We start from the raw sequence: 23,515 nt of genomic DNA, 5'->3' as shown, positions 1-23,515 counted from the left end.
TTGCCTATGCTCAGCACTGAATCAGGTTTCAATCTCCAATCAAAACCAGACCTTAGACTATATGTCCAGAGTTATAAATGCTTCTGGTTTGCTGTATCGTATCAACATATTTTCCACAGAAGCACAGATGTAACCTCCTACTTCTTCAGCACCGCACTTTCTCTTTTTCTTCTTGTGAAGAAGAGCTCAATGTGATATCTGAGCAATTCCTAACTAGGAGTATCTTCTATGGGAACAAGGGACACCTGGAAGCTCTATGCACCTGAGCAATGTGCCTTTGAAATGAGCTCCAGCCATCCTTATGCTGCAAGAAAAGGCAAATCCATGAGTTATGGGATTATGGCATTTCTTGAAAGCACAATTACCAATTTATTAGCTAGCTACTCAACTGGTATGAATTGGGGTAAATTGCTGCAGCAGTATTATTTAACCTGAATCCAAGCACTAAGCTACATTGCGCAGGTACTGTTCCATAAAAATATATGCCATAGGTCATTCTTGGTCTGAAGACTACAGCTAGAAAACATTTACAGAGACCAGCAGTGGGGCTGAAAGAAGCCTGGGAAGCATGAGGCTTCCTACAGGTCATTGAGTAGGCAGGGAAGAGAGAACCATGGCAGAAAAACTGCAGAAAAAGGGTTTTTTCGGAGGAGATTGCCTTTAGAATGAAGACAAAATGTCAGATAGTTCAAGTAATTTATTGTACCTATATATCCCACAGTGGCCACAGACTGCCACAATGAAACTACTTAAAACCAAGAAGGCACTCACAGCAACAAAATCAACTCAGTGGCCTAAGAAACTAAGATTTGTCTAACACTCCAGAGCAAGCAGCAGCTCTACTATTCAGCTGCCTGAAATGTGGAGAACGGCAACTTCGGCACACACAGGTCAGAACTTCTCCACTTTTGCTTTAGTATGAAGGCGTAAATCCCCATAGCACAAAAGTTGGATGCTCACTGATGGCACTCCCAACCAGCCTTAAAGCCTGAGTGCCAAGACAGGGAGGGTGGGGTTTATTATTCTGATTTTTGCATAACAGAAAGCCACTGCTTACGAAGCTCAATACCACCAAAACAGAGATTTCCCTTGAGCTGCTTGTTTTCCACTCAGACACCACTGCCTTCAGTGGGTGGGAGGCTGAATCTGTCCAACACTCAAACACCACTCACCTCTGTTCTTCCACTCACGTTTTTAAGAAGCTAAGAAGGAAAAACTACTGTGATTAAAACACTGCTTTGTGCTGGGTCAGAGTTAGTTTGTCCACAGACGTGAACAACTGCTAAGTTGGGCTTGCAAGTCTCTGTCGAAATCCTAACCTGTTTGCTTTGACCGTGGCTGTGGCCCTCCCAGCTTGGCATCTGCTGGCAAAGCAGGTGGAGTGGCCCATGTTTTCATTTGTGCACAGCACACAAGTCATTTTGGTTCTCTAAAGTGGCCACTACCTTCATATGCAAACAGCAGGGGTGAAAATATGGCATTTTTTTCCAGAGCTACAGGTGAAGTCCATGAACAAAAACAATGTTGTGTGAGTAATCACACACTGCAAGTACTGGGTAGTTAAAGTCAACTTTTTCATTTTCAAAAGAGACTAAATGTCTTAGGGCTCATTTCCTCTGGACACTTATGGGTATAGCTAATTAACACTAATTAACCTGCCATACTTGCATCAAAACCTCCTTGAAGACACCCTTACTCTAGAATAAAACCTCATTTTTCTGAATTAGCTTAATCCATTTGGGAAGAGTCCATTTTCAGCACAGCTTCAGTCCAGCAGTAACTCCACAGGTTCTCCACGAGGCCTTGACCCTTTCAAAATAAGCTTGCAACTGCTAGCTCATGTTTTTGAAATTTCTGCCCAAGGTAAAACAATCTGCCATGAGGGATAGGCTGCAATTACTCACCAGATCATTCAAGTGAAAATAAGCTGGTCTGCAAAACACTGTCTTCAAAGAGTTTGAGAGGTATTAGTTCACTAACTTCAACTATAAACACTACACTTACATATGAAGAAGTTGAGACAGGTGAAGGGACTTCCTTCAGGTGTTACTAAGAGGTTAATATCTCTACAGAGTGTAGGACTGAGATTTTGGCTTCCAACTACCCCTGAATCCAAGCAAGTATAAATATGTCTGGAGAGCAATAGGGAGCAGCAGTTCTCCACCATCAACACTCTCTATTACTGTAGTCAAGGCTGGCATGTTCTCCATGCTACAGCGGTGGCTTGACCAGCTTCAAAGTCCTCTTTATCCCCTCATCCCTCCTCCCCACCCCACAGTTTGGCTCTACCTGCCCCCAGTGCACCCACATAGTCAAATGCTCCAAAGAGTGCTCCAAACAAAGATCAATGAAAAAGAAAGTGATCCTCAGAGAGACAGAAATATTTCAAAATATTTCTAAATAAGTACTAAATATTAGAAGAAAGACAATTTCCAAGTAGAAATCATAGATAAATATGCTGGCTGGTCTGAAATGTTTTCTCCACTAGAAAAGTCTCTCTATGATCTGGAAAAAAAAATCATTCTTAATTAGGAGATGAAATATGGTTCCCATGACTGTAAAAATTACTTTACAGCAAGTTATCGTATTTATTACAACCCTGTAAAATTTAGCCCAAACCATAAAACTCTTACTCTTTATGTCTCTTTGAGTTTACTGCTGATCTTGTTAACGTCACAAGCATCTCATCTGTGTCTTTTTTGCCTTTTCTTTCTTACCTCCTACTCCTTTACATTTCTGTGAATTTTCCCCGTTTTCTTACACTAAAGGTAGGATCTAAATGTCTTTGACTAGAGGCTTTTCCACAGCACATCTCAGTATCAGCTCCTGGTAGGCACTCTGTGCTAGCTCAGTCAGAATGAAAACCTTGTATTGGATTTTATTTGCCTTCAGAGGCCCCTCTCCACCCCCACTCTGGCTTCCAAGCTCAAGATTAAAAACCTTGAGTGTCTCAGTCCAATAGGTTTAGTCAGCATTCAGCCTTCACTTTTTTGCCTGAAGCAGAAAACGGGGAGGGAGGGGGGGAGGAAAAAAGGAATTGAAGACAATGCTAGTGAAAAAATCGAAGCTATTTTAATCCAATGCAAATTCTGTGAGCTGTAATGAAACTGTATTGTTCCACTATGTTGCTGCTGGTTGCTAGTTAACGTGTACGCTGGTGTGTTGTTGTACAGATCTTTTGGGGTTCATGGGAAAGTAAGCTCAGAAAAAGCCGTGACACAAAGTCTAATTTGCATAGTAGCAGACAGCAGCTCAGCATTGATTTCCCTTTGATCTAACAGTGTCGAGAAGTTTTACAGCATTTTAGTTTGGAGATGAAGGAAAGTTATCAGGAAGGAAAAGACCTTCTTAGCTAACACTTGAATGCTACGTGCTGCCTGTGCACTGAACACTGCAATTGGGTTCCTGCAGTTTGCTGTCCCTCAGTGTCAGAAAGCTGCAGGCATCCTCTGGTGTAAACAGTCTGAGGGCTGAGATTGGTCTGAACAGAGCGGAGGTGGCAGCGGGGACATCGTTGGGCAGCCAGACTGCAGCATCACACATGTCAACTGCAGAAGAGGAGCAGCTCATCCTCCTCAGAAAATGCCTGCAGTGGTCCAGCTGTCACCTTGCAGAAGACCCCACCAGCAAAACTCAGGCTTAGCAGCACTTCAGTGTGGTCTCTGGCAGGGCCAAGGTAGCATCATTGCTCCACCTTGCAAAGCTGACTTTCAGCCTGAGATCAGCAGTCCTGCATGGGGCAGGGCCTGGCATGGCGTTGTGCTTTACCTCTCCCCGCAGTAGTTTTGACAAACTTGGTTCAAAGCCTCTTTTAAAAGCAGATACACGCATGCCACACCCAGGCACAGCTGCTAGCATTAGGCAAGAAACCAGCAGACATTTAAATATAGAACAGGCAGGCTTGGTGAGAAGGAAGAGCTCTGCTAGTGCATCTCAGCTTCCTCGATTAGCAAGCTCTTAATGCTCATATTGCACAGAACAGAACGGCACAGGCAATCTTTTTGTTTGGAAGAACAAATATTCCCATGCACCAAAGTATGGTACGCTAGTCCTCTGTTGGGGTGTTTTAATTGTGCAGGGGAAAAATGAAAAAACCTTCCACAGTCCAAAACTTTCAAAATCCACCCAACGCTTCCAACAAGTGAAAGATCAGACATCTAGTTTGCCAAATCAGCGATAAAGTCTCTGCAGGAGAGCTGAATGCTAACTCCCTCAAGACCAGACCCTATTACTCATGCCAAGACTGGCACGCGCTGGTGATAGGCAGAAGCTACAGTGGATAACTTCTTCGTACAACTAATCTAACGTCATTTAAGCCCTGGCTTTCCTGCGGATAAGCTCCAGAGAGGATACAAGTCCTTTTTGCACCTGAACAAAGAATTATCCTCACTCTCTTTTCCACTCATGAGAAAGTCTCACACTATTAAGCAAGAAATAAAGGGCCTTCCTGTTGCCTATGCAGTACACATGGCTAGTACCTCCATAGCTTTAGGTAGCTGTTGGCACCGGCTCACAATGCCCACTTGACTTGCCTCTGCAGGCAGCACCAGCCTGCTACTGCATGACAACAGCAGCCCTGTCAGTGCTCTCTAGGCAGTTCAGTGGCATGTGCCACTAAACAGCAGGGATAATCCAGAGATCCCTGCACAGGGAAAATGCAAACCACGGTAGGAAAGCACAGTCAGGCCCGACACATGCAAAGCAGTGACAGGATGACTCAAGGACATCCAATTCCTTGAGCAGGCAATGGGATGGTTTTCTAATAGCTTGGATAAAATACACAGAAGTCTAGCTCACTGATAGGTAATCACTTCTAGCCAGAGCTATACCTGTCCCATCCGAATTAAACCCAACAAACTCTTGTGTCAGCTCACTAAGGAAAACCCTCTGGTTTGGATATGAGCAGCCCCAAAGCCTAGAGCTCTCTCCCTCCCAGCAAGCCTGGTGCCTGACCTGCTCTCCATTCACATCCACCTCCACGGCTCCCTCCTTGCAAGCAGGGCCTGGAAACACTAATCCCTGCCAACAAAAGCTGTCAACACAACATCATAAAAAGGCTCTGGGGGACTTTGTTCTGTCACCTTGATTCACACCAAGGAGTATCTTATGCCCTGCTGCTTCCTGTGGGGCTACCGGCCAAACAAAACCCCAACTGGCATAAGCCAAGGTGGCTCAATCTAGCCTTTAATTACCACCATCATCCAGACCTTGGAGGTTACCACAAGTTATATAAATAGCACAATGTTTGAGTAGAAAGTCTCCTTTGTGACTGATACAGTTTCAGTGCTTGAATTAAACGACTAATTCATAATGAAGGCATAAAACCGCAGATTGAGTGGTGAGAGGTACAGAAGATGTGATACTTTATTTTTTTTTGCTCAGAACTCAAATATTTTCAATAAATGTGTCTATAGTTCACTGTCATTTTTCGTCCTACAGCTGTACCGCCATACAACTATAAAACATTACAAATGATGCTTTCCAAGGTGTGACCTGCGAGATGACATTCCATTTTCAAAAAGGACATAAGAATAGAATTCCTAACTATTTTGAGATTTAAATCAATCTTTGAGAGTGTCACCAAAATTATTATTAATATACTTTCTGAATATCTGTGCTAAGCGACACATTCTTAAAAAAATTATTGCATGTTTTGGGTTTTTTTTTGTCAAACGGTAATAAAATTGAAATGCATAAACACAATAAGAAAAAAATCAGGGTGTAGTTTTCCCTGTCCAAAGTGCATGTGCTTGCGTCCACACAGACACACATGCACAGAGATATTTGTATTAATGTGCGTAAACTGAGTAGACTTTGCCATATCTGTATTGACCCAAAATACATATAGTTATGCAGATAAACAGACTGTATTTTAATAGTTGCATATATATATATATTTAAAAACAAAATAAACCAAATCAACCTTGAAGGAAAATATCTAGATAGATACAAAGATGTATTTGTAGAGGCACCCTGTGTAACAAGTTCTTGTCCATCACAAAGAAGAGCAGGCTGAGCCATCTGCAGGAAAAGCTTTTCGCTATCAGCCTTCAGAGAAAGGTTACCAGCAATGGGATAAAAGCCCCTCCCGTCTCTTCTTGCACGCAAACTCCGGTACGTGTAACCCGCTAACGCAGCAGCCCCGACGTGTTGTAACCTTGCTGAGGTGGGAGCAAGGTAGCCAAGCCTGTGAGGCAACGGAGTGGCTCCCTGCATGTTAACCATGGCCGCGGGAGCGCGGGGAGGCTGCAGGGGAGGCGGCACATCATGCGAGACCTTACCTGTTCCAGGTAGCGTTGGAGCAGGCCCGTCGCTGCTGGGTCCCCCGCTCATCCAAGGCTGCCTGCTCTCTCTTGCCCAGATCACTGAGGCTGGGCGAACTCATGAACTTCAACCTGCGAAGAGTCCTCATGGTCAAATGTGTGTTTGCGCGTGGCAGCTACAGATACACCATCCTGTTTACACACACACACACGCAGCTGGAGCAGCAGCAGCGGCAGCAGCAGCAGCAATGCGAGCAGTTCCCTCCGTTTGCTGTTCAAAAAAGAAACTTAAAAAAAAAAGAAGAGAGAACCAGTCTCTACGGAGCACACCTCTGCCAGCACGAAAACAAACCTTTAATCAGATCAACTCTGACGTCATCAACTGTGGTTAATAATTTCTCCAGTCCTTTTGAAAAATAAAAGTCGAACTTCTGGCTGCTGCTGCAGCACTTTGAAGGGGCCCCTTGCAACCACAGCTGCCCCTGAGTGTGAGGGCTTCCCCTCCCCCGTCCCCGGGCAGCACAACTCGGGAATCTTGCTCAGCGCCGCAGCAGCGTGCTCCACCTGTCGTGGGAACTGCTCGGCTCCTCCAGTGGCTTGGGGGGGTCTGCTAGCATTTCTCAACCTTTCCCTCTCTCTCTCTGCACTGAGAAATGGAAATGAAACTGGAGGGCAAGGGACAGGAAAAAAAAAAACCCAAAACACCCAAGCAACCAATACTGACGCACTGACACTTTATTGGAAAGTTTCATAACTGCCTGTGCCCTGCCACGTTACGACACCACACACACGCGCTCTCGCTTCCTCACTCATACACGCACACATACACACAGGCACACACACATACACATAGGGACGCTCCCGCACTCCCTCACTCCTGTTCGCACGCGGCGCAGCCTCACGGCTCGACTGGGAGGCTGCCTCGGCTCTGAAAGTGCCACAGAAGCCACAAGATGGAAAGTATTAGCAAGCAACGCAACTGCAGAACGAAAAGTGCTGGCTTAGGTTTTAGCATTTTGAGGCATTTTTGGTGGTGCATAGATGAGCCAGATGCTTTGCATTTCTCTGCTTTTTTCTTTTAGATAGAGATAGCAGCTGCACAACTCGGGCATACTTAGTTTCTACAAAAGCCCCAGGTGTCTTATCTTCAAAGTGAAAATCTTCCTTTCTCTCTCTGAATGCAGCATTGGAGCTGAAGGATGTGCTGCTACAAGACTCCAGCCCATGCTTAGCTTGCTGTCACTCACTTGCCATTCTGTTTTAAATTCAGGAGTGCCTGGCTCATCTACTGGGAAGTAATGTAACAAAACAGCAATTAGCTTTCTCAGAAAATAAATTGTTTGCAACAGATTGAGAGTAAGAACTGCTCCTCTTCTGTTGCTACGACATTGCTCTGCAGATGGTCTGGTAAAAGCCACAAGGGCTCTTTGCAGAGTAACCTTCCACTCACTGGAAAAGGGCTGCAATATAGAAGAATTTATCTTCCCCTCCCCCCCCCCCACTTTCCACTTAGTCTTTTCATCTGTGATAACCTACTGTCTAGATTTGGGCTATAATTGGATTTGGTTGTATCCAAATAATATGTCAAAGCTTATATTACAGGAGAACTGAACTTCTGGCAAGATCTGCCCTATGTACATCATTAACTGACATACTTTAGTAAAAACTGATTCCTCTTACAACTCACCCAAACTCAGCTAAGCTTATTGCACATAAATACTTACCTCCAAAATTTATATTTAGCATTATCTCTGTGGGAATCACTAGGGAAATAAATCCATTTTTACCTTATTCTACTTTTAGCAGAAGCAGTTTTATCCAGCTGCTTGGATAATCGTTACATTCTTTGCCTTTGCCACACCAAAACCCTCACGTATACAAGTGGGCACCACAGTAGAAGGCACGTAACATTTCACTTTGGAAGGGACCCGCAGATCTACATCTAAGCTATGTACAAAGACATCGCTATACCCGGTTTCTTCTGGAGACAAACAAGCAACAATCCACTATGCACACAGCAGCAAAAAGAAAACAAACACAACAATATATGGCTGTATTCTAAGGAATGAGATGGCTTCTACAGCATACAAATCAGTGACCAAAAATAGATACAGCAGAACACCGCTTTGTTCAAATCGGATGAAGGGCACTCCATTTCTGTGGATAATACAGCCCAGGAAAGCAGGGGAGCACAACTTTGTCTGAGCTTCTTCTGAGGGCTCAAATAAACATGTGTCTAACCTGTTAAGTGAAACAACCAGTTAGATAAACCCGTGGCGATGTAATTCCATCTAATTTCATTTTTCACCTAACTCTGTGCTTTTTCTGCTTCTCACTTGCTGTGAATTTGTTAGGCCTTGCAAAATGTTATTAATACTGGATTAAACCCTTGGCATTTTTAACTCTTTGATCCCTCAGCAGCAATGGAGACTTTATAAACTGCATCCTGACGATGCTAATATGTCAGCAGCTACCTAATAACATTTTATCTGCTTTTTTCCCTAAAATCCTCATCTAGCTAATTGACTGAATCCCAAAGGGCTGCTGTGTCAACCTTGGATATGCCAGACAATGCTGTAAAAGGCAGTGCTTTGCTTCCTCATAAAACACCGAATATCGAGAGACGTAAAAAAAACCCCACAACCCAACAAAAGTACCTCTTTCTGTGTATATGCTGAAATATTACACCTATAGAAGTCAGCCTGTTTTTATGCCACCCTATTCATCTCAGCAACCAGTACTAGATTCAGAGTTAATGCATGCACAAAACACATGGGAGAGGTAGCATTCCAGTTTCCTGAAAAATTTCAGATTGAGGTAAGAGAGGACAAGCTTTCTCTACACAGAACATTCCCAAGATTCCACTTGATCAAATGCTGATTTACGATAAAACAAATAATTTTCAACAAGGGTTACCTCCACCCATAATTACAGAGCAATACTTCGCATTTACATCATGCTGTGTGTCCACGGACATCCTTGACTTCACGGCAGTCATTAATTCAGCCTGAGCAGCTCTTGGGTATGAAGGTAAAGGATACAATCCACACTTCAGTGTTAAGAGTGGAGAAAGGTGATGTGACTTGCCCAGGCCACCCCTTGAGCAGGTGGCAGAGATATCAAGAGATGCCAGAACCTCTACGTCCCATTCCAGCATGCTACCAAGGAGATGCTGCAGGGACCTGGTAGCTGGGCACTCCTTTGGCCCAGATGGCCAGAGGACAATGCAGAAGACAGAGCTGCTCTCACTCAGGAGCTTCTCAGGGCTTGCAGTGCGGCTACTCCTCTGTAGCCACTTGTGAAGAGAGTTGTCGCAATACAGCACTGCTTCAAGATCGAGAGGCTAAGCGGCAGAGATTGCTCGCTATTGGTCATGGAGAGGGATAAGAGCACTGACCGGACTAATTGGGAGGGAGGGAAGGATGGGGGATTGGCGGGGGCCCTCCCGTAGGCTCCGTAACGAGCACTACAAGCTTCTTAAATAGAACAACTGCACTCAGCACATTTACAGAGCTGAGACTGTAAAGTACTGTTACATTAATTCATTTAATCCCAGCATGCCGTACACGGTGCTAATGCCACTATTTCACTCACGAGAAACCTGCAGCTCAAAGGTTAAGTGATTTAATCAAAGCCACACAAACAACCCGGTGTAGAAGACACATCCAGCCCTAGCTCCTGCTCCCTCCCTTCCCCTCCAACATCTCCCCTCACAAAAACAGGCTTGCCTCTACTAGAAAACGTGCTTTCATCTGTGGGGCCCACATCCTGCGGGTGACTGCGCGGCAAGTCCCGGAGCTGCCACAGTGCCAGAGAAGTAGGGGAATTCTGCTCACCTGGACTTGCTAGCTAGCTTGAGGCCTGAAACAATGTACAGGTACATGAATGTAGGCTGACAGCCCAAGAGATTTTACGCTATTATTACAGGACTACGTCAGCGTACAGATCCAGGACCTCATAGCAAACATAGCTTTTAAAACAATCGCCACGGTTAACTGTAGCTATCTCCTGGTATGTCGGTAATGCCTACAACGCTCTTGCTGGGAGCTGTGGTTTGAAGATTGCATTGCTGTCCCTAGAAAATGTTTTAAAAAATTCAGGCAGACTTCCTCAAGCCTACACCTGGATTTCAAAATAATGAGATTTGCTAAAAAAAAAAAAGGGAGGGGGGAGGAGAATACCCTACATTTTATTTTCATAACATTAATTTTTACAGTACAATCATATGGTCTTCTTACAAGTTTCTTTTTGACTGTGATGAGAGCTGGAAGGAAGCAAAAAGTCATGTTGACGAACAGTAACATTAAGAAATTCACAAGACACGAAATTCATAATAAAACTGCCAATGCTGTGACTGCTACAGGTCAATGTGTCTTCAGCTACACCATTCTGCTACTGCAATGACAGGTTAACACTGCAGCAATATTGGTGCCAGTGGAAGGATATAATCAGCAAGAGAATTTGCTGTCTCAGCTTTATTCACCAGAGCTTTGCCATGTAAAAAACAACTCAATAAATATAAATTTTAATTGGGGGAGGAAAAAAAAAAAAGCCCTCTACCTCACTTTATCTCCCCTCCTCTTTTGGAAAAAAGAGCAGAAATCCCTATGGAAATGCTTTATGGTATACACTCTGCAAATGAAGAACAAAGAGGTGAAGTGTATCTGTGGCAGAAAGGAGTTAAAATCCTCCCTAGACAAATGCACTTTAGTTTTTCATAGACCACACCACAAAACTTAAGGCATGCCTCAACACATGCCAAAGCTCAGGAATTAGTCTTCTGAAAAACCACAGTTCTTAAAGGCACAGCACGTCCTGCTGCACCAGCAGAGGAAGGGCAAGGCGGAAAGGAAGGAGGAGATGCAACTATCAGGAAAAAATGAAAAGAGCAGAGGAAAATGAAGTAGCAAATCTTACGAATCGTCAATTCCTTTGCTACAATATTCACATAAAGGTCCTTTATCATCAGAAAACAAAGCATAAAGAGAATAAAGAAAGTATGAAACCAAATAGGCACTATTTACACTCTTTCCCCTCCATCCTGCTGACTCTCTGCAGCCTCTGGAGATAAAGGCACTCTCAAGGACAATTTCTGCCTGTAGTTTAGTGAGGCTGGTTACAGGACAGCCTGGGTTGTGCTAGGCCTTTGCTTTATTTCTGCCCTCACCACAGCTATCCACTGATTTAAAGTAGAGGATCTAGGCTTACCGGGTCCTCTCCCCAACGTCTAAAACTCCTCCTGCATATTCCTGTGCTTCTGCATCCTGTGATCAGTTGTGCCCGCATGACCACAGTTGCCTCCCTTTAGACATAGCTAGGCTTTCTGCTTCTTCAACAGCACATAGGACTCACACATGCAGTTTCTGTGTCTTTTACACTGTGGAAAAGAAGAAATTCTCAAGACAGTATCTCCTTCCTAAGCTAGCAGAAGGTACTAAGGGGAGTCCTTTGACTACAGCTAGAAAGGGATGCTCTTCTCCTCTCATTGTTTCTGCAGTGATGCCTGCAGGTGCAGAACATCCCACAAAGCCTCGGACTTGACCTGCAAGTAGCTGCAGCTGCTTCAGTTTCACTGCCTGCCGTGAAGATACAGTGGCTTGCACCAAACATGGACATCTGTAACAACTGCAGCCTGCAAAGGATCAGGGCCAATTTCCAGGACCTTCCCTTCCCAGTTTTGCTTGGTGTAGGGCAGAGCAGCATGAATGTGCCTAGGGACTTTCTCAGAAGTGAGACAGATGTGCATCTCAGCAAAGGAACATCTGGACTGCAGCAATCCATGTCTAGTTTGTTTCCACAGTTTCTGCTAGATGATATTTCGTATCCGACTGTTCAAGCTTCTTGGTTTTTCCATCTAGCTCTCTTCCTGCTACCTCATCATCTATTGCTCTCGTGCTCCCTCTTCCTTTTTTTTTTTTTTTTTTCTTTCTTGCTTAACTAATTCTTCCTCAGGCACAGGTTTTAAATATAAAGTAAAAATAAAAGGCAACCAAAGCACTGGTACTAGCACAGTGTCTGCAAACCACTTGCCTGCTGGCTCTAAGGGAACAAAGACTTTGTCTTGCCTGTTGGGACTGTAAGCTCTTATTTAGTTCTTCATCCTTTTCACTCAGTGTTTGTACCTCAGCTAGCGAAGAAGGGCTCTGAGCAGAAAGTAAGTCCCCTACTCCAACATGGGCCATGAATCCAACAATACCTCTAAGGCAATCTTTGTTGAAAAGATCTATGAAATCCCATCTCCTTTGCCAGCAGAAGTTTTTGGTTTACAGAGTATAACAATATAAGCAGTTGCTAAAACACAGTAGATAGCTAAATCACAGAATCTCAAGGGTTGGAAGGGACCTTGAAAGATCATCTAGTTCAACCCCCCTGCCAGAGAAGGACCACCTAGAGTAGGTCACACAGGAGCTCATCATCTTTGTCCCTCAGGAGACAGGACTGGAGAGAATTGGAATAGGTATAGATGTTTTACACCCACATCCAAAATATCAAGCTTTCCATCAAAAGGCAATTCCCCTAGGTCATAGTATCATTCCTTGTCATCTCTTTATAGGTTCTGGGAATCAAAGATAGCACAGTGATCCCAGTGAGTATGATGGCTATGTTGGAGGAGGTGAGGATCAATGGTCTGGATCACAGGATCTGTGGAATTATCACTTTTTTTGTTCACATCACCTCCAGGGAAGGAAGGGGATTACCAAGAACATCAGTCATGCCTGTTCCAGGTTTCACTGCTACCTGTTCTCTGAATTCACAACCCACTGCACCCAGTGAATACTCTAAGGCAAGACCACAAGTTTGCTGTTAAACAGAAGTCAAAACTATAACTATATGGTCTCAAGAGTTCTGATCAATAAGAAAATAATTTCAAATACTTTGTGCTCTTATTATAAGACCATGAGATAGTGGAAAATTAATCTTACAAAGTAAGTGAGCTCATAACGCATATGACTTTTTTTTTTTTTCCTTCCTGAGCTCTATGTGAATTCTTTCCTAAATTGCCTATCCTGCATAATTTAATTGGATCCCAGAACACTATGACCTTGATGCAGCAGCTACAGTATCTCAGTGCTGTCTTCTATGGTTATATATGGTACAGAGCCTTCCAAATCTGTGAACCCTGCAAGATCGGAACTGTGTGCTGTGCAGTGCTATTTTTCTTATATCCAAACATTTCTGATTCAAGGTCTTCCAAGAAGGCTCTTGATTGCCTTGGAAGGTCACCAAGATAAAGAACTCACTTTGGTAACTAGCTGAGCTTCTAATAAACTGCACTGGTGGCCAGCTGTTAGTTAGGAGTGATATCCTGCCTTTACTCTGAAAGCCAAAATATCTCTTGTGTGGTTCTCTTTATGACAATGTGAGAATGGCTGGAAACATGAACCATGCCTTGAGATTACTGCCACCTCCTGTGCATAAGTCAGGGAGGGCACTTCAGTACTCAACAATGCAAGAGAGCTCTGCAAATTTGCAGGATCTTTGACTCTGCTGCTCTTACTCACATGGTACTATAGCTGTCTGGAACAAATCTTATGGTCATGTAAAACTCACAAAAGCCTGGCCTTCAATATAAATGGATTCTTTCAGAAAATTTGTACATTTTCCCTTGGCATCACAGGAATATTTTTCTGAATGGAAAAATTACCAGAGAGATTTTAAGGAACCCAACATTGCAAAATCTACCTGCATAGCTGGACTCTGCAGCCTTCAACATGGTGGAGCTTTCATTAGGAACTTTTGGGACCTTTTGACATCTTTTCATACACACATGTTGAGACAGTCTCTGAAGACTGAGACTTTTGTGCTGCTGTTCAGTGAGAGCTGCACAGATTTGAGAGTTGGGCAGAGAGGAACTTCATGAGGTTCAACAAGGGCAAGTGCAGAGTTCAGCATCTGGGGAGGAACAACCTCATGCACCAGTACAGGCTGGGGATTGACCAGCTGGAGAGCAGCTCTCCAGAGAGAGACCTGGGAGTCCCCATTGATAACAAGCTAAGCATGAGACAATAATGTATCCTCGTGGCCAAGAAGGCCAATGGCATTCTGGGATGTATCAAGAAGAGTGTGGCCAGCAGGTCGAGGGAGGTTCTTCTCCCCCTCTACTCTGCCCTGTTGAGGCCTCTTCTCAAGTCCAGTGTCCAGTTCTGGGCTCTCCAGCTGAAGAGGGACAGGGAACTTGTGGAGAGGGTCCAGCACAGGGCTACCAAGATGATCAGGGGACTGGAACATCTCTGTGATGAGGAAAGTCTGCTAGACCTCAGGCTGTTTAGCCTGGAGAAGAGAAGACTGAGAGGAGACCCTATCAACGCTTGTAAATATCTAAAGGATGGATGTTGAGAGGATGGAGTGAGTCTTTCTTCTGTCATGTCCAGTAACAAGACAAGGGATAAGAGGCAACAGCTGGAACTCAGGAAGTTCCACTTGAACATGAGGAAAAACTTCGCTGTGAGAGAGAGGGAGCCCTGGCACAGCCTACCCAGTGAGGTTGTAGAGTCTCGTTCTATGGAGGTTTCCAAACCTGCCTGGACACGTTCCTGCATGACCTGATCGAGGTGAACCTGCTTTTTAGCAGGAGGTTTAACTGGGTGATTTCTAGAGGTCCCTTCCAACTCCTACAAAGAAAAAAAACAAAACAAACAACCAAAACAAACATAAAATCCACCACTAACAAAAAGATACTGGAGAGTGGAAACAGCAAGGGTAAAAAGGCCTTCACAACACAAATTATTTTACATCAAATCTTTATTTCACCAGGTCAGAAGGTCCACCACTATGCTCTCCCAGTATGTATCACATCATTGTTTTCTCAGAATACTGTGGGAAAGAACTTATTTCAGAGTGCTAAAATTTCATGGCAAAGTTTGGAAAAACTCCTTCACCCTCAATCCAGCTCGTTAGCCAGTCTCAATCTTCAACCAGACATCACTATGATATTAGTCTTTGACTTATCACCTGGAAGGAATGCCTTATTGTAGAAGAGATAAGGCAAATTCCATTGCATTTCCTTCCAGATTTTTTTTTTCTCCACAAGGTAGCAACAACTAGGTAAGCAGTCAAGGTACTCCTCCCTCCCTGAAGTCAGTATAAACATCAGCTTCCTCAAGGTACTGAAGGATGTGGTTGAAGAACAGAGGTGTCATTCAGAAGGTTTGTGAATCTTCAGCAGCTTTGTACTACCTTTCCTATCTTTTGTTTCTGGTGAGTCTTGCAACTTCACTTTTCTTGTTCACCAGGCATTCTTTAGTCATTTCCAATGGTATGTTCTCCAAACTTGGGTTATATTCACATTACAAAATTGATCAAGTTCTCTAAAGCATGGAAAAGGAAAAAATATTCTTTTTATCTTTCCCCCCCCCCTCTCAGAAAACTGCTAGGACCACAAAAGTTTTAGGCTTCATGGCATCTGGAGCTGTGAGCCTTTCAGAGTCTTTCAGGCTTGCTGCTTCAGGGCCACTAGTTTGAAAGCCCATGCAGACTGAGCTCTTCCACTCTGGAGCAGAAAGGTTGAAGGACTTATCTCAAGCAAAGCTTGCAAATGGTCTGTTGGACCTCTGTGATCCTGGTACTGAAAGTCCTGATCCATGTTTCTATGATGCATATCTCCTTCATACAGAATGCCATAGGCCAGGTAGTCCCAGGTTGCAGGTAGCACTCACTTGAATCAGTCCCTGCATACCATACTTCTTCACCGGAAAAAAATAAGTGAAAACTTGTTATGAGTGGAGAAGACTGGACTGTGGTCAGCTCCACACTGAAATCTCTGTCTCAAGTCCTTTTAAGGTACTTTGATGTTTATAAATAGGTTGGTACCAAACATTTTCAGTGAGTCACAGGGGAGGCTCACAGAAGGGCAGTTAAAGCTTGGCCTCATGGAAGAAAATGTAGCCTTTAGTCACCCTGACTGTTAAACTGACAAACCTGTTTGTGTCAGCCTGCCTTTTCTTGGTTTTGTTTTTTTAATTTCAAGCCTATCTGAGCCACATGCCAGGTTTCAGATAGATGATGCCTGAAAAAGTGAAGACCTGAGGTGATGAGGGCGCCTGGGAGAGAAACTGGGCCAGGTCACCTGGCCGCAGAAATGTAGAGGCTGATGCCTTGGCCCTGTGCACCCCCAACCACTGGGTGCATGGAGAGGAAGCCCTGAAAACTAACACATAAAACACAGAAATGCCAATTAAAAAAGCACCACAATGCCTGTGAAAACGTCCTTCCAGGCATATTGCTTTTAATCAGATTTTAACTTATTGACAGAGCCTTTTAAGACCTGTTGGGGCCTCCTTTGCATGGTTATGCATACTACTGCTTCTGATACCATCATAGAAGGGATTCCATTACTTGTGCCAGAGAAAGCTGCCTAATGGTAAGGACAGTGGCTCTGTGAGCAAAATATGGATAAATTGATCACTGATCTGTCTCATGGTGAGTTTCTTCATAAAAGCTGTCCATCTTTTGGTTTTCCAGATGGCATGAGAGGGGCAGTGGCAGCAGGGCAAACATGATAGGCAGGGCCTGTCCTGGGTCCTCTCCTCCCTCAGGCAGCTTGCAGGAGCAGTGGCATGTCACCCCCTTTAGAGAGGGACAAAAATCTCAGGCCAGTATGCAGGAGATGTTCCCCACAGGACACTCATATCCCTAGCAAGCCAACAGAACCTCCTTGCCTCTTACTTTTGCTCTGTTCTCCACAGTCCAGCATTGAATCGGGGGCAAAACAGCATAACGTACTTAAGTGCTGCTTTTCTCACTCCATCTCTTTTGAACCTAAGCGGTGGTGGTGAAGTTAGTTGGAGCAGCAAGAAACATCAGCAGTTTCAAACCAGCCAGGGCATCCAGGCATTTCCAAGGGGCTGCAGGGGCTCCTCCGCCACCCTCCTGGCATGTATCTGAAAAGCGGACATAGCACCACGAGTCTTCCAGTTTTGCTATCCATCTGCTTTTTCCCAGGACACATACCCATAAAGCTTTAGTCCCTGCTGTTATATTCTAGTGCTTGCAAATTGTATGGCACTAGTCAAAGGATAAAGAGACATAATCCTTTTTTTTAAAAAAAAGTCTTTTTCCTTTTTTTCCTAAGACATGGAAAGGTTGGTTTTGGAATTAATTTTGTCCTTTGTAATGTTTTGGCTTGCTTCATATTTATTCCAAGTGAGTTTAGCCATTTCTATTGCACAAATAAAAGGTCATAAAACCAGTGAATTTTCTCTCTCCTGAAAGGGATGCAGCCTCTCTAGGGAGCGAATCACCAGTGAAGTATACCAAAAGGAAAGAAAATACAAAAAACTATTCTGTGGGACTGTGATCACAGCTGAATGCAATTATAAAATGCACAAGGACACCATGGATGCCATTTGCTTGCACCAATTTTTAAACTCTCTGTTTAACTTGATTGATGAACACAGTGATAAAAACCAAAGTGAAGGATAACTTTTACCTTTTGGCTTTAAATAAAAACAAAAAGCTACCTTCCTTTCTGCAATATTTGGTTTATGCAACAGTAGGAGCCAGCACAAAGACTTGGCCAGACTGGGAGAAGGGAGGAGGACAGGAAAGAGTCACATCACTTTATACATAAAATAAATCTAAACCAATCTTATTCCTCAGTTAATAGCCTGCATGTTAAGAAGGAGATATGTATACATGTGTGCATGATTAGGTTAGTTTTGTTAGTCATCTGCTTTAGAGATTGGCTCCAACAGAAAGTTTTGGATCCAGATTTGAACATTCTGAGGAAGGAGAGTATCTAGAATTGCATTTTTGACACTGCCATAAAGATAAATGGCTTTTTATATGCAGGTTTTTGGTTCATTGATTACATTTGAGTTTCCTTGGTTTGTTTAGTATAAGAATTTATCATTTCATCTGAAACATAAACACATCTAAACTTAATTCTGCTGGAATAAAATAGGAAGTTTCAGAGTTTGTTTACTGCAGTGTGTTGCTTCCTACATAATGTTCTCCACAGAAAAATCTTGGTTCAAATATTTTGAAGATTTTTTTTTTCAAAAAGGCTTTCCAACTCTATTATTGCTAACCAGCAATGTTAAAGGTACAGGAGCCTTATTTTTAAAGGCTGAATCCTGAATATTGCATAACTGTCCTTCCCTATGACAGGCACTAAACTTTCATAGCCAACATGTAATGCATAGGAAATTTTTAAGTTAAGCCTTAGTTAAGAGGCTTAATGAAAATACAACCAGGACCCACCTGCATTGCACTTTTCTTACACCTTTATTATGAAATGCTATCTAGTCATTAATGTTCAGTGCTGAGTTCAAAGGGAAGACAAGTTCTAAAGAAGTTTAAAAAAAAAAAATCATTTTTGAGCCCACATCATGATTTTTTATTCCAGCCATGTGACTTAAGGCCTTATTTTGGTAATCCTCATAATTTAACTTTCAGAAGTTAATTCAGATCTCAGTGAGATGACTTGTCCTTCTTTGGTTAGCTCTATGAAATTTGTTTGGGTTGCATGGAGTGTGGAGATAGGGAAACAAGAGGAATGAAAGATACTACATTTTCACCTTCCTTTCCTTATAGTAATATTAAATCTAATAAATCTAAAGATTCGGCTATTAAATAGTTATTTTACATACATTTAGATAGATCTACAGATAGAATATTTATGTCTTTATCTCCACTTTACTACTGTCTGTACTTTATTGCCATGTTAAATAAGTTAACTGGAAGAAAACTGGAAATAACATTTCAACTAATTCCCTCCTTTTGATTAAATTCTCCGTAAGAGCTGGGAAGAGAGACGAGGCACTCATGACTGCAGTGACTGCAGCATAGTGACCTGAGAGGTCAGAACTGGAAAATGCAAATAAGACACTCTTGTGATAAAATTCAGTTGCTCTAGCTTGGCCTGTCATTTTTTAAGCTCATTCAGCACTAGCTATTAGAAAAAGATGTAATGGACGTAGAGAGTGTGGTATGTTCATCTCTGTAGAGAAGTACAGGAAAATCTAGAGCTCATTATATAGTTGCTGGAGAAAACTAGGCGCATCCAGGGTGCACTTCATTCCATTCTGTAAAGGATATTTAAACCTAGTCAGGAAAGCCATGCTGGAGATGTGCCTGTTCTCTCCATTATAAGGAGAACATACTGCAAGCAGTTCAGATTCAGATATAGTATTTCAAAGCTGTAAATACCTAAAATTAGATCAGATGGATGTCATCCCCAGTCTCTTACTGTCTGACTGATCATGATACAAGTGTAAATAATCTGGTACCCAACTAATGAATGCTTCATTTTCTCATACATGCTCTGACCCTAGATGATGGGACCTTTAGGAGCTATCTTTGGTTTAGAAGCTCAGTAGGTATTTCAAGTAGTGAGATATTAAATTGGGAGTATTTCTAGGAGAGTCTGCTGCTAACTCAAGGCACTGCAGGACTGAAAGAAAAGGATAAATGTTCACAGCCTTCATGGGACAACTTCGACAAAGACAAATGGGATTTGCTGGTGAAGAGCATCTTCTGGCTAGGGAATCAGAAGAAATTTTAGTGAAGAGTTGAACTAAGAGTAACACCCACTCCAGCAAGGAGAATTAAACAATACTAAAAATACTGTCAGGTTCTCCTCTTTATATTGGAGGAGGAGAAAAAGGGAGCAAAGTTACAACATTGCCAGGAACTGGATAGGACAAGGGATAATGGATTTAAAGTGAAAGCAGGCAGATTTAGATTAGACATAAGGAAGAAGTTCTTTACTGTGAGAGTGGTGAGGCACTGGAACAAATTGCCCAGAGAGGTTGAGGATGCCCCACCACTGGCAAGAGATGTTCAAGGCCAGGCTACATGGGGCTTTGAGCAACCTGGTCTAGTGGAAGATGCTCTTGCCTATGGCAGGGGGACTGGAACTAGATGACCTTTAAGGTCCCTTCCAGCCCAAACCATTCTATGATTCTCATATTACTAATTACAAAAAGATTGAGTGCTAATCAGCTCTGACATAGTGAACATTGCTAACCTTTATTATCTCAACACTCTCCTAATGACTTTTGTCTCCCCGTGACCATAGCAAACACATTACTTTGCTGTTTCTGATTAGGCCTCTGCCATGACAAGGCTTCTGTATGTGCTGGATTTGAAATCTGTGACATTTCCATTCAATAATATGGGACACACTCAGAAAGTAGAATCTGTGTACAACTGTTTACAAACATCACAGCCTGCAGAGGTAAACAAATGGGGGCCTGAAGCCTTCAATACATATTTTTTATGATCCCTGTTACAATAGGACCAGACTCCTAAGACCTTTAAATTATATCATACCACAATGAAGAGCAAATAATAAAATTAACGGTGAAAATATGCACACTGTTGGAATACAAACTTTGAATACAACAAAACTGTAAACATCACTTAAAGTCCATTATATTTCGAGCTAGTTATGGCTTTTGCAATGAAATAAAACTCAAGTGGTTATAAAATGCTGGGTTTGCAGCAAGCAGTCAGTGTTTCTTCCTAGGACATTGGTATTTTCAGTCAGCACTCTGTCAGGGTAGTGAGTTGCTCAAGACATAATGTCTAATAATGCCTCCTGGAGTGGTGGTAACTCTGATCTCTGTCCTTCATAGTAAATTTACAGTTTACATAGTAATCTATAAACAGTTTACAATGGGATAGTTTGCAAATGCTCTGCTAGAAAGAGAAGGCATGCACATGTCTATGGTTACTCTGATGGGCAATTATTTAGAACACTAAGAATAAAAAGTTTAACAAGAAACAAAACAAAGATGGAGTGTTCAAAGTGAACTTTTCAAAATGCTTCAGTGAAGTATTATAGCAGATTTCAGTTCTGCTCCCAGCAGCTGAAGCCTACTAGAAGCTGTATTTGAGCTTGCTGCTGACAGAACTCATGTTTAGTAACAGATTAGTTGGTAGACTGCTAACTTAGTTAAGAGTAGATATGGGTATTTGTTTTAGAAAAGGTAGTAAAGTTCAGGAACAGAAATTTTCTGAGTATGCTTGAAATAACATGGTCAGGGATTCTCTGATTGAGTTATACCCTGATTCTTCCCTCAGTTTTTCCAGAGCAATTATTTTTAAGGAGAAAAGCTATGCCCCCATCCATACTCTTTATAACCTGAGCCTAGCAAATTCCTGTTGTACAATACCCCCTCTCTGCTACTGATACTGCTGCCTCACTTCTCAGGGAGTCCAGAGAGGCAGTACCTAACAACTCCTGGGAAATCCTTAGGGAAAACAGTGCAGCACAAGTGAAAATTATTTCTCTCACTTTTAAACATCTGTGCCTAGTTTACAGACCAAGCTAAATTCTGCTGTAGATCACAGCCTTGCACCTGATTATGTGAGGCCCTGATGAGAGCTGCAGAATATAGGGGACCGTTGACCCCTGCAGCCTGAGATGAGACCAAGTAACCACTGTAGCGAAATCCAGCTACCACTGCAATGAAGAAGTGTGGAATAGGAAATGCCATCATTTACCACTTGATACAAACTGAGAAACATGTGTTACTGTGAAGTAAATTCAAACATTAGTTTTTAAGAGTGAATCCTTTAGGAAAGATCTCTCTGCTTAAAAAAAAAAAAACACAGAAAAAAAAAAAAATTGAAGCCATGGCAGAGGTGAGATTCTGCAGCTAAGTAAATAAGTCTTTGAGAGAAAAATAAGTCTCTTAATATGTTCAGAAAGAAAATTCTTTTGTAGGAGGAAACTCGTAACTGTTTTCCAAGAAAATCCCTAAGTTGCTTTGAAAAAAAAATAAGAGCTACTACATGTGATGATAATGTTAAAAGAAAAGCAGAACAACATCAAGGACAGATGTACGTTAAGCACATTTATTTTCACGTAAACGCACACCCCCTTACACACTCTCCATTCATGACTAGCATTTACTGAAAGTGATTTCAAGAAATCTGTACAAAATTTCCTCCTTCCTAAAAACCTTGAATCGCAAATGTGGATCCAATCGTAGCAATGAATATGAAGGAACTCTGGTGGGTTGTGCCAAGCACCTCTGCAGAAATATCCGCAGCTGTGTAAGACACTACCACTGCTCAGCTGTTGGGTGGCGCTTCTTGCCACACCCACGTGTACATCTATCATATATAGGTCATTTGAAAATTCCTCATATGCTTCAGGGCACAGTCAGCCAGGGTGGCTTAATCTCTTTCTGCAACAGCTGTCTGACTGTGATCTTGATGAATGGTAGCTGAACCCCCTTGTTCAGCTCGAGGTTGCCGTGATGGGTAACACCCAAGGTTTTTGCATCACCCATTCTGTCTCTCTACTCCCATTTTTTTTTTTTTCTCTCAAGGACATAAAGTTATTTAGAGGCTCTTCACAGATAGCAGAAATTCAAGCAATTTTCTATATTGCTTGCTCACAATCTTGATTCAGCTGTACATAAATTCACAGCTAAAAGTTCATGCCTACCATTTTTTTAAGCTGCACCGAAGCTAGAGGGATATAGACTGACGTGAGCTGATGCTAAAAATCCCAAAGTACTGCATTGTTATTCAGTTATTTTTCTATGTCAGAAAATGCAGCGAGTTCTGTGGGAAATTTTGGAAGAGAGATGTTAACCCTAGTGAGTCCAACAAAATGAACTCTCCAGGTGTCTGAAATGGGAAACATTTGCAAGTAGTGTTGCAGAAACACATGCTTACCTGCTAAAGGGAGAAGGAAATAGGACTGAATAGAAAATAGGGAAGACTGCAGCAGGTTTCCAATAGTCATGTGAAAATTCTTGTCAGGCGATACAATTTGGTTGAAAAAAGTCAGGTCCTTGCAAAATTGGCAGCTCTGCAACAAAAGATGAACAAAAAGTAGTATTGCAAATACTGCTATTCTAGGAATTCTCTCTCAAAAGTGTGCTAATAAGCACATACATGACACATGCAGAAGTAGAATAAGCATAACAATCAGGCTGTTCTACCTCATCACTGACAGAATTAAACATTTCTTCTTACACTTTTTTCTATTTTATTTTCTTTGGGAGGAGTGATGTACTGACACCAACATTAAAAGCTACACATACCACTAAAGAGGATAAGAGCTTCAATGAGCACACACAGTGCAAGTAGTTCTGTGTTCCAGTACTAAAGGGATGACAGAAAAAGGTCTGAAATATAATGCATGATATGCAGTGATCCCCTTTGGAGAGCAGCTGTCCTATAAAGTCCAGAAAAGTCTTGAATGCATCATTTCAAAATACTGGAACTTCTTTCTTTAGGGCTTCAAATGATGGCTGTAATATCATTGCTTGTCTCGAGCTGGTCTTGAA

At 42.5% G+C, this 23,515-nt stretch overlaps 1 protein-coding gene across 5 annotated transcripts in view; it reads right to left on the bottom strand.

Moving 5' to 3' along the window:
* The window catches only part of PRR5 (proline rich 5), a 106,153-nt gene that overhangs the window by 47,919 nt on the left and 34,719 nt on the right, over positions 1-23,515 (bottom strand). For 2 of the 5 annotated variants that reach the window (XM_062006940.1, XM_062006935.1), the window contains exon 2: positions 6,282-6,395. In XM_062006940.1, the coding sequence (XP_061862924.1) occupies positions 6,282-6,385 (104 nt within the window). In that variant the 5' untranslated portion in view covers positions 6,386-6,395. Of the gene's footprint in view, positions 1-6,281; positions 6,891-22,898; positions 23,035-23,515 lie in introns of those variants that run through there. The other 3 variants (XM_062006925.1, XM_062006948.1, XM_062006917.1) reach the window with 3 other exon arrangements.

Source organism: Colius striatus, chromosome 1 (assembly GCF_028858725.1).
Source record: "Colius striatus isolate bColStr4 chromosome 1, bColStr4.1.hap1, whole genome shotgun sequence".
Classification (NCBI taxonomy): Eukaryota; Metazoa; Chordata; class Aves; order Coliiformes; family Coliidae; genus Colius; species Colius striatus.
This window is presented reverse-complemented; position numbering and strand designations above follow the sequence as displayed.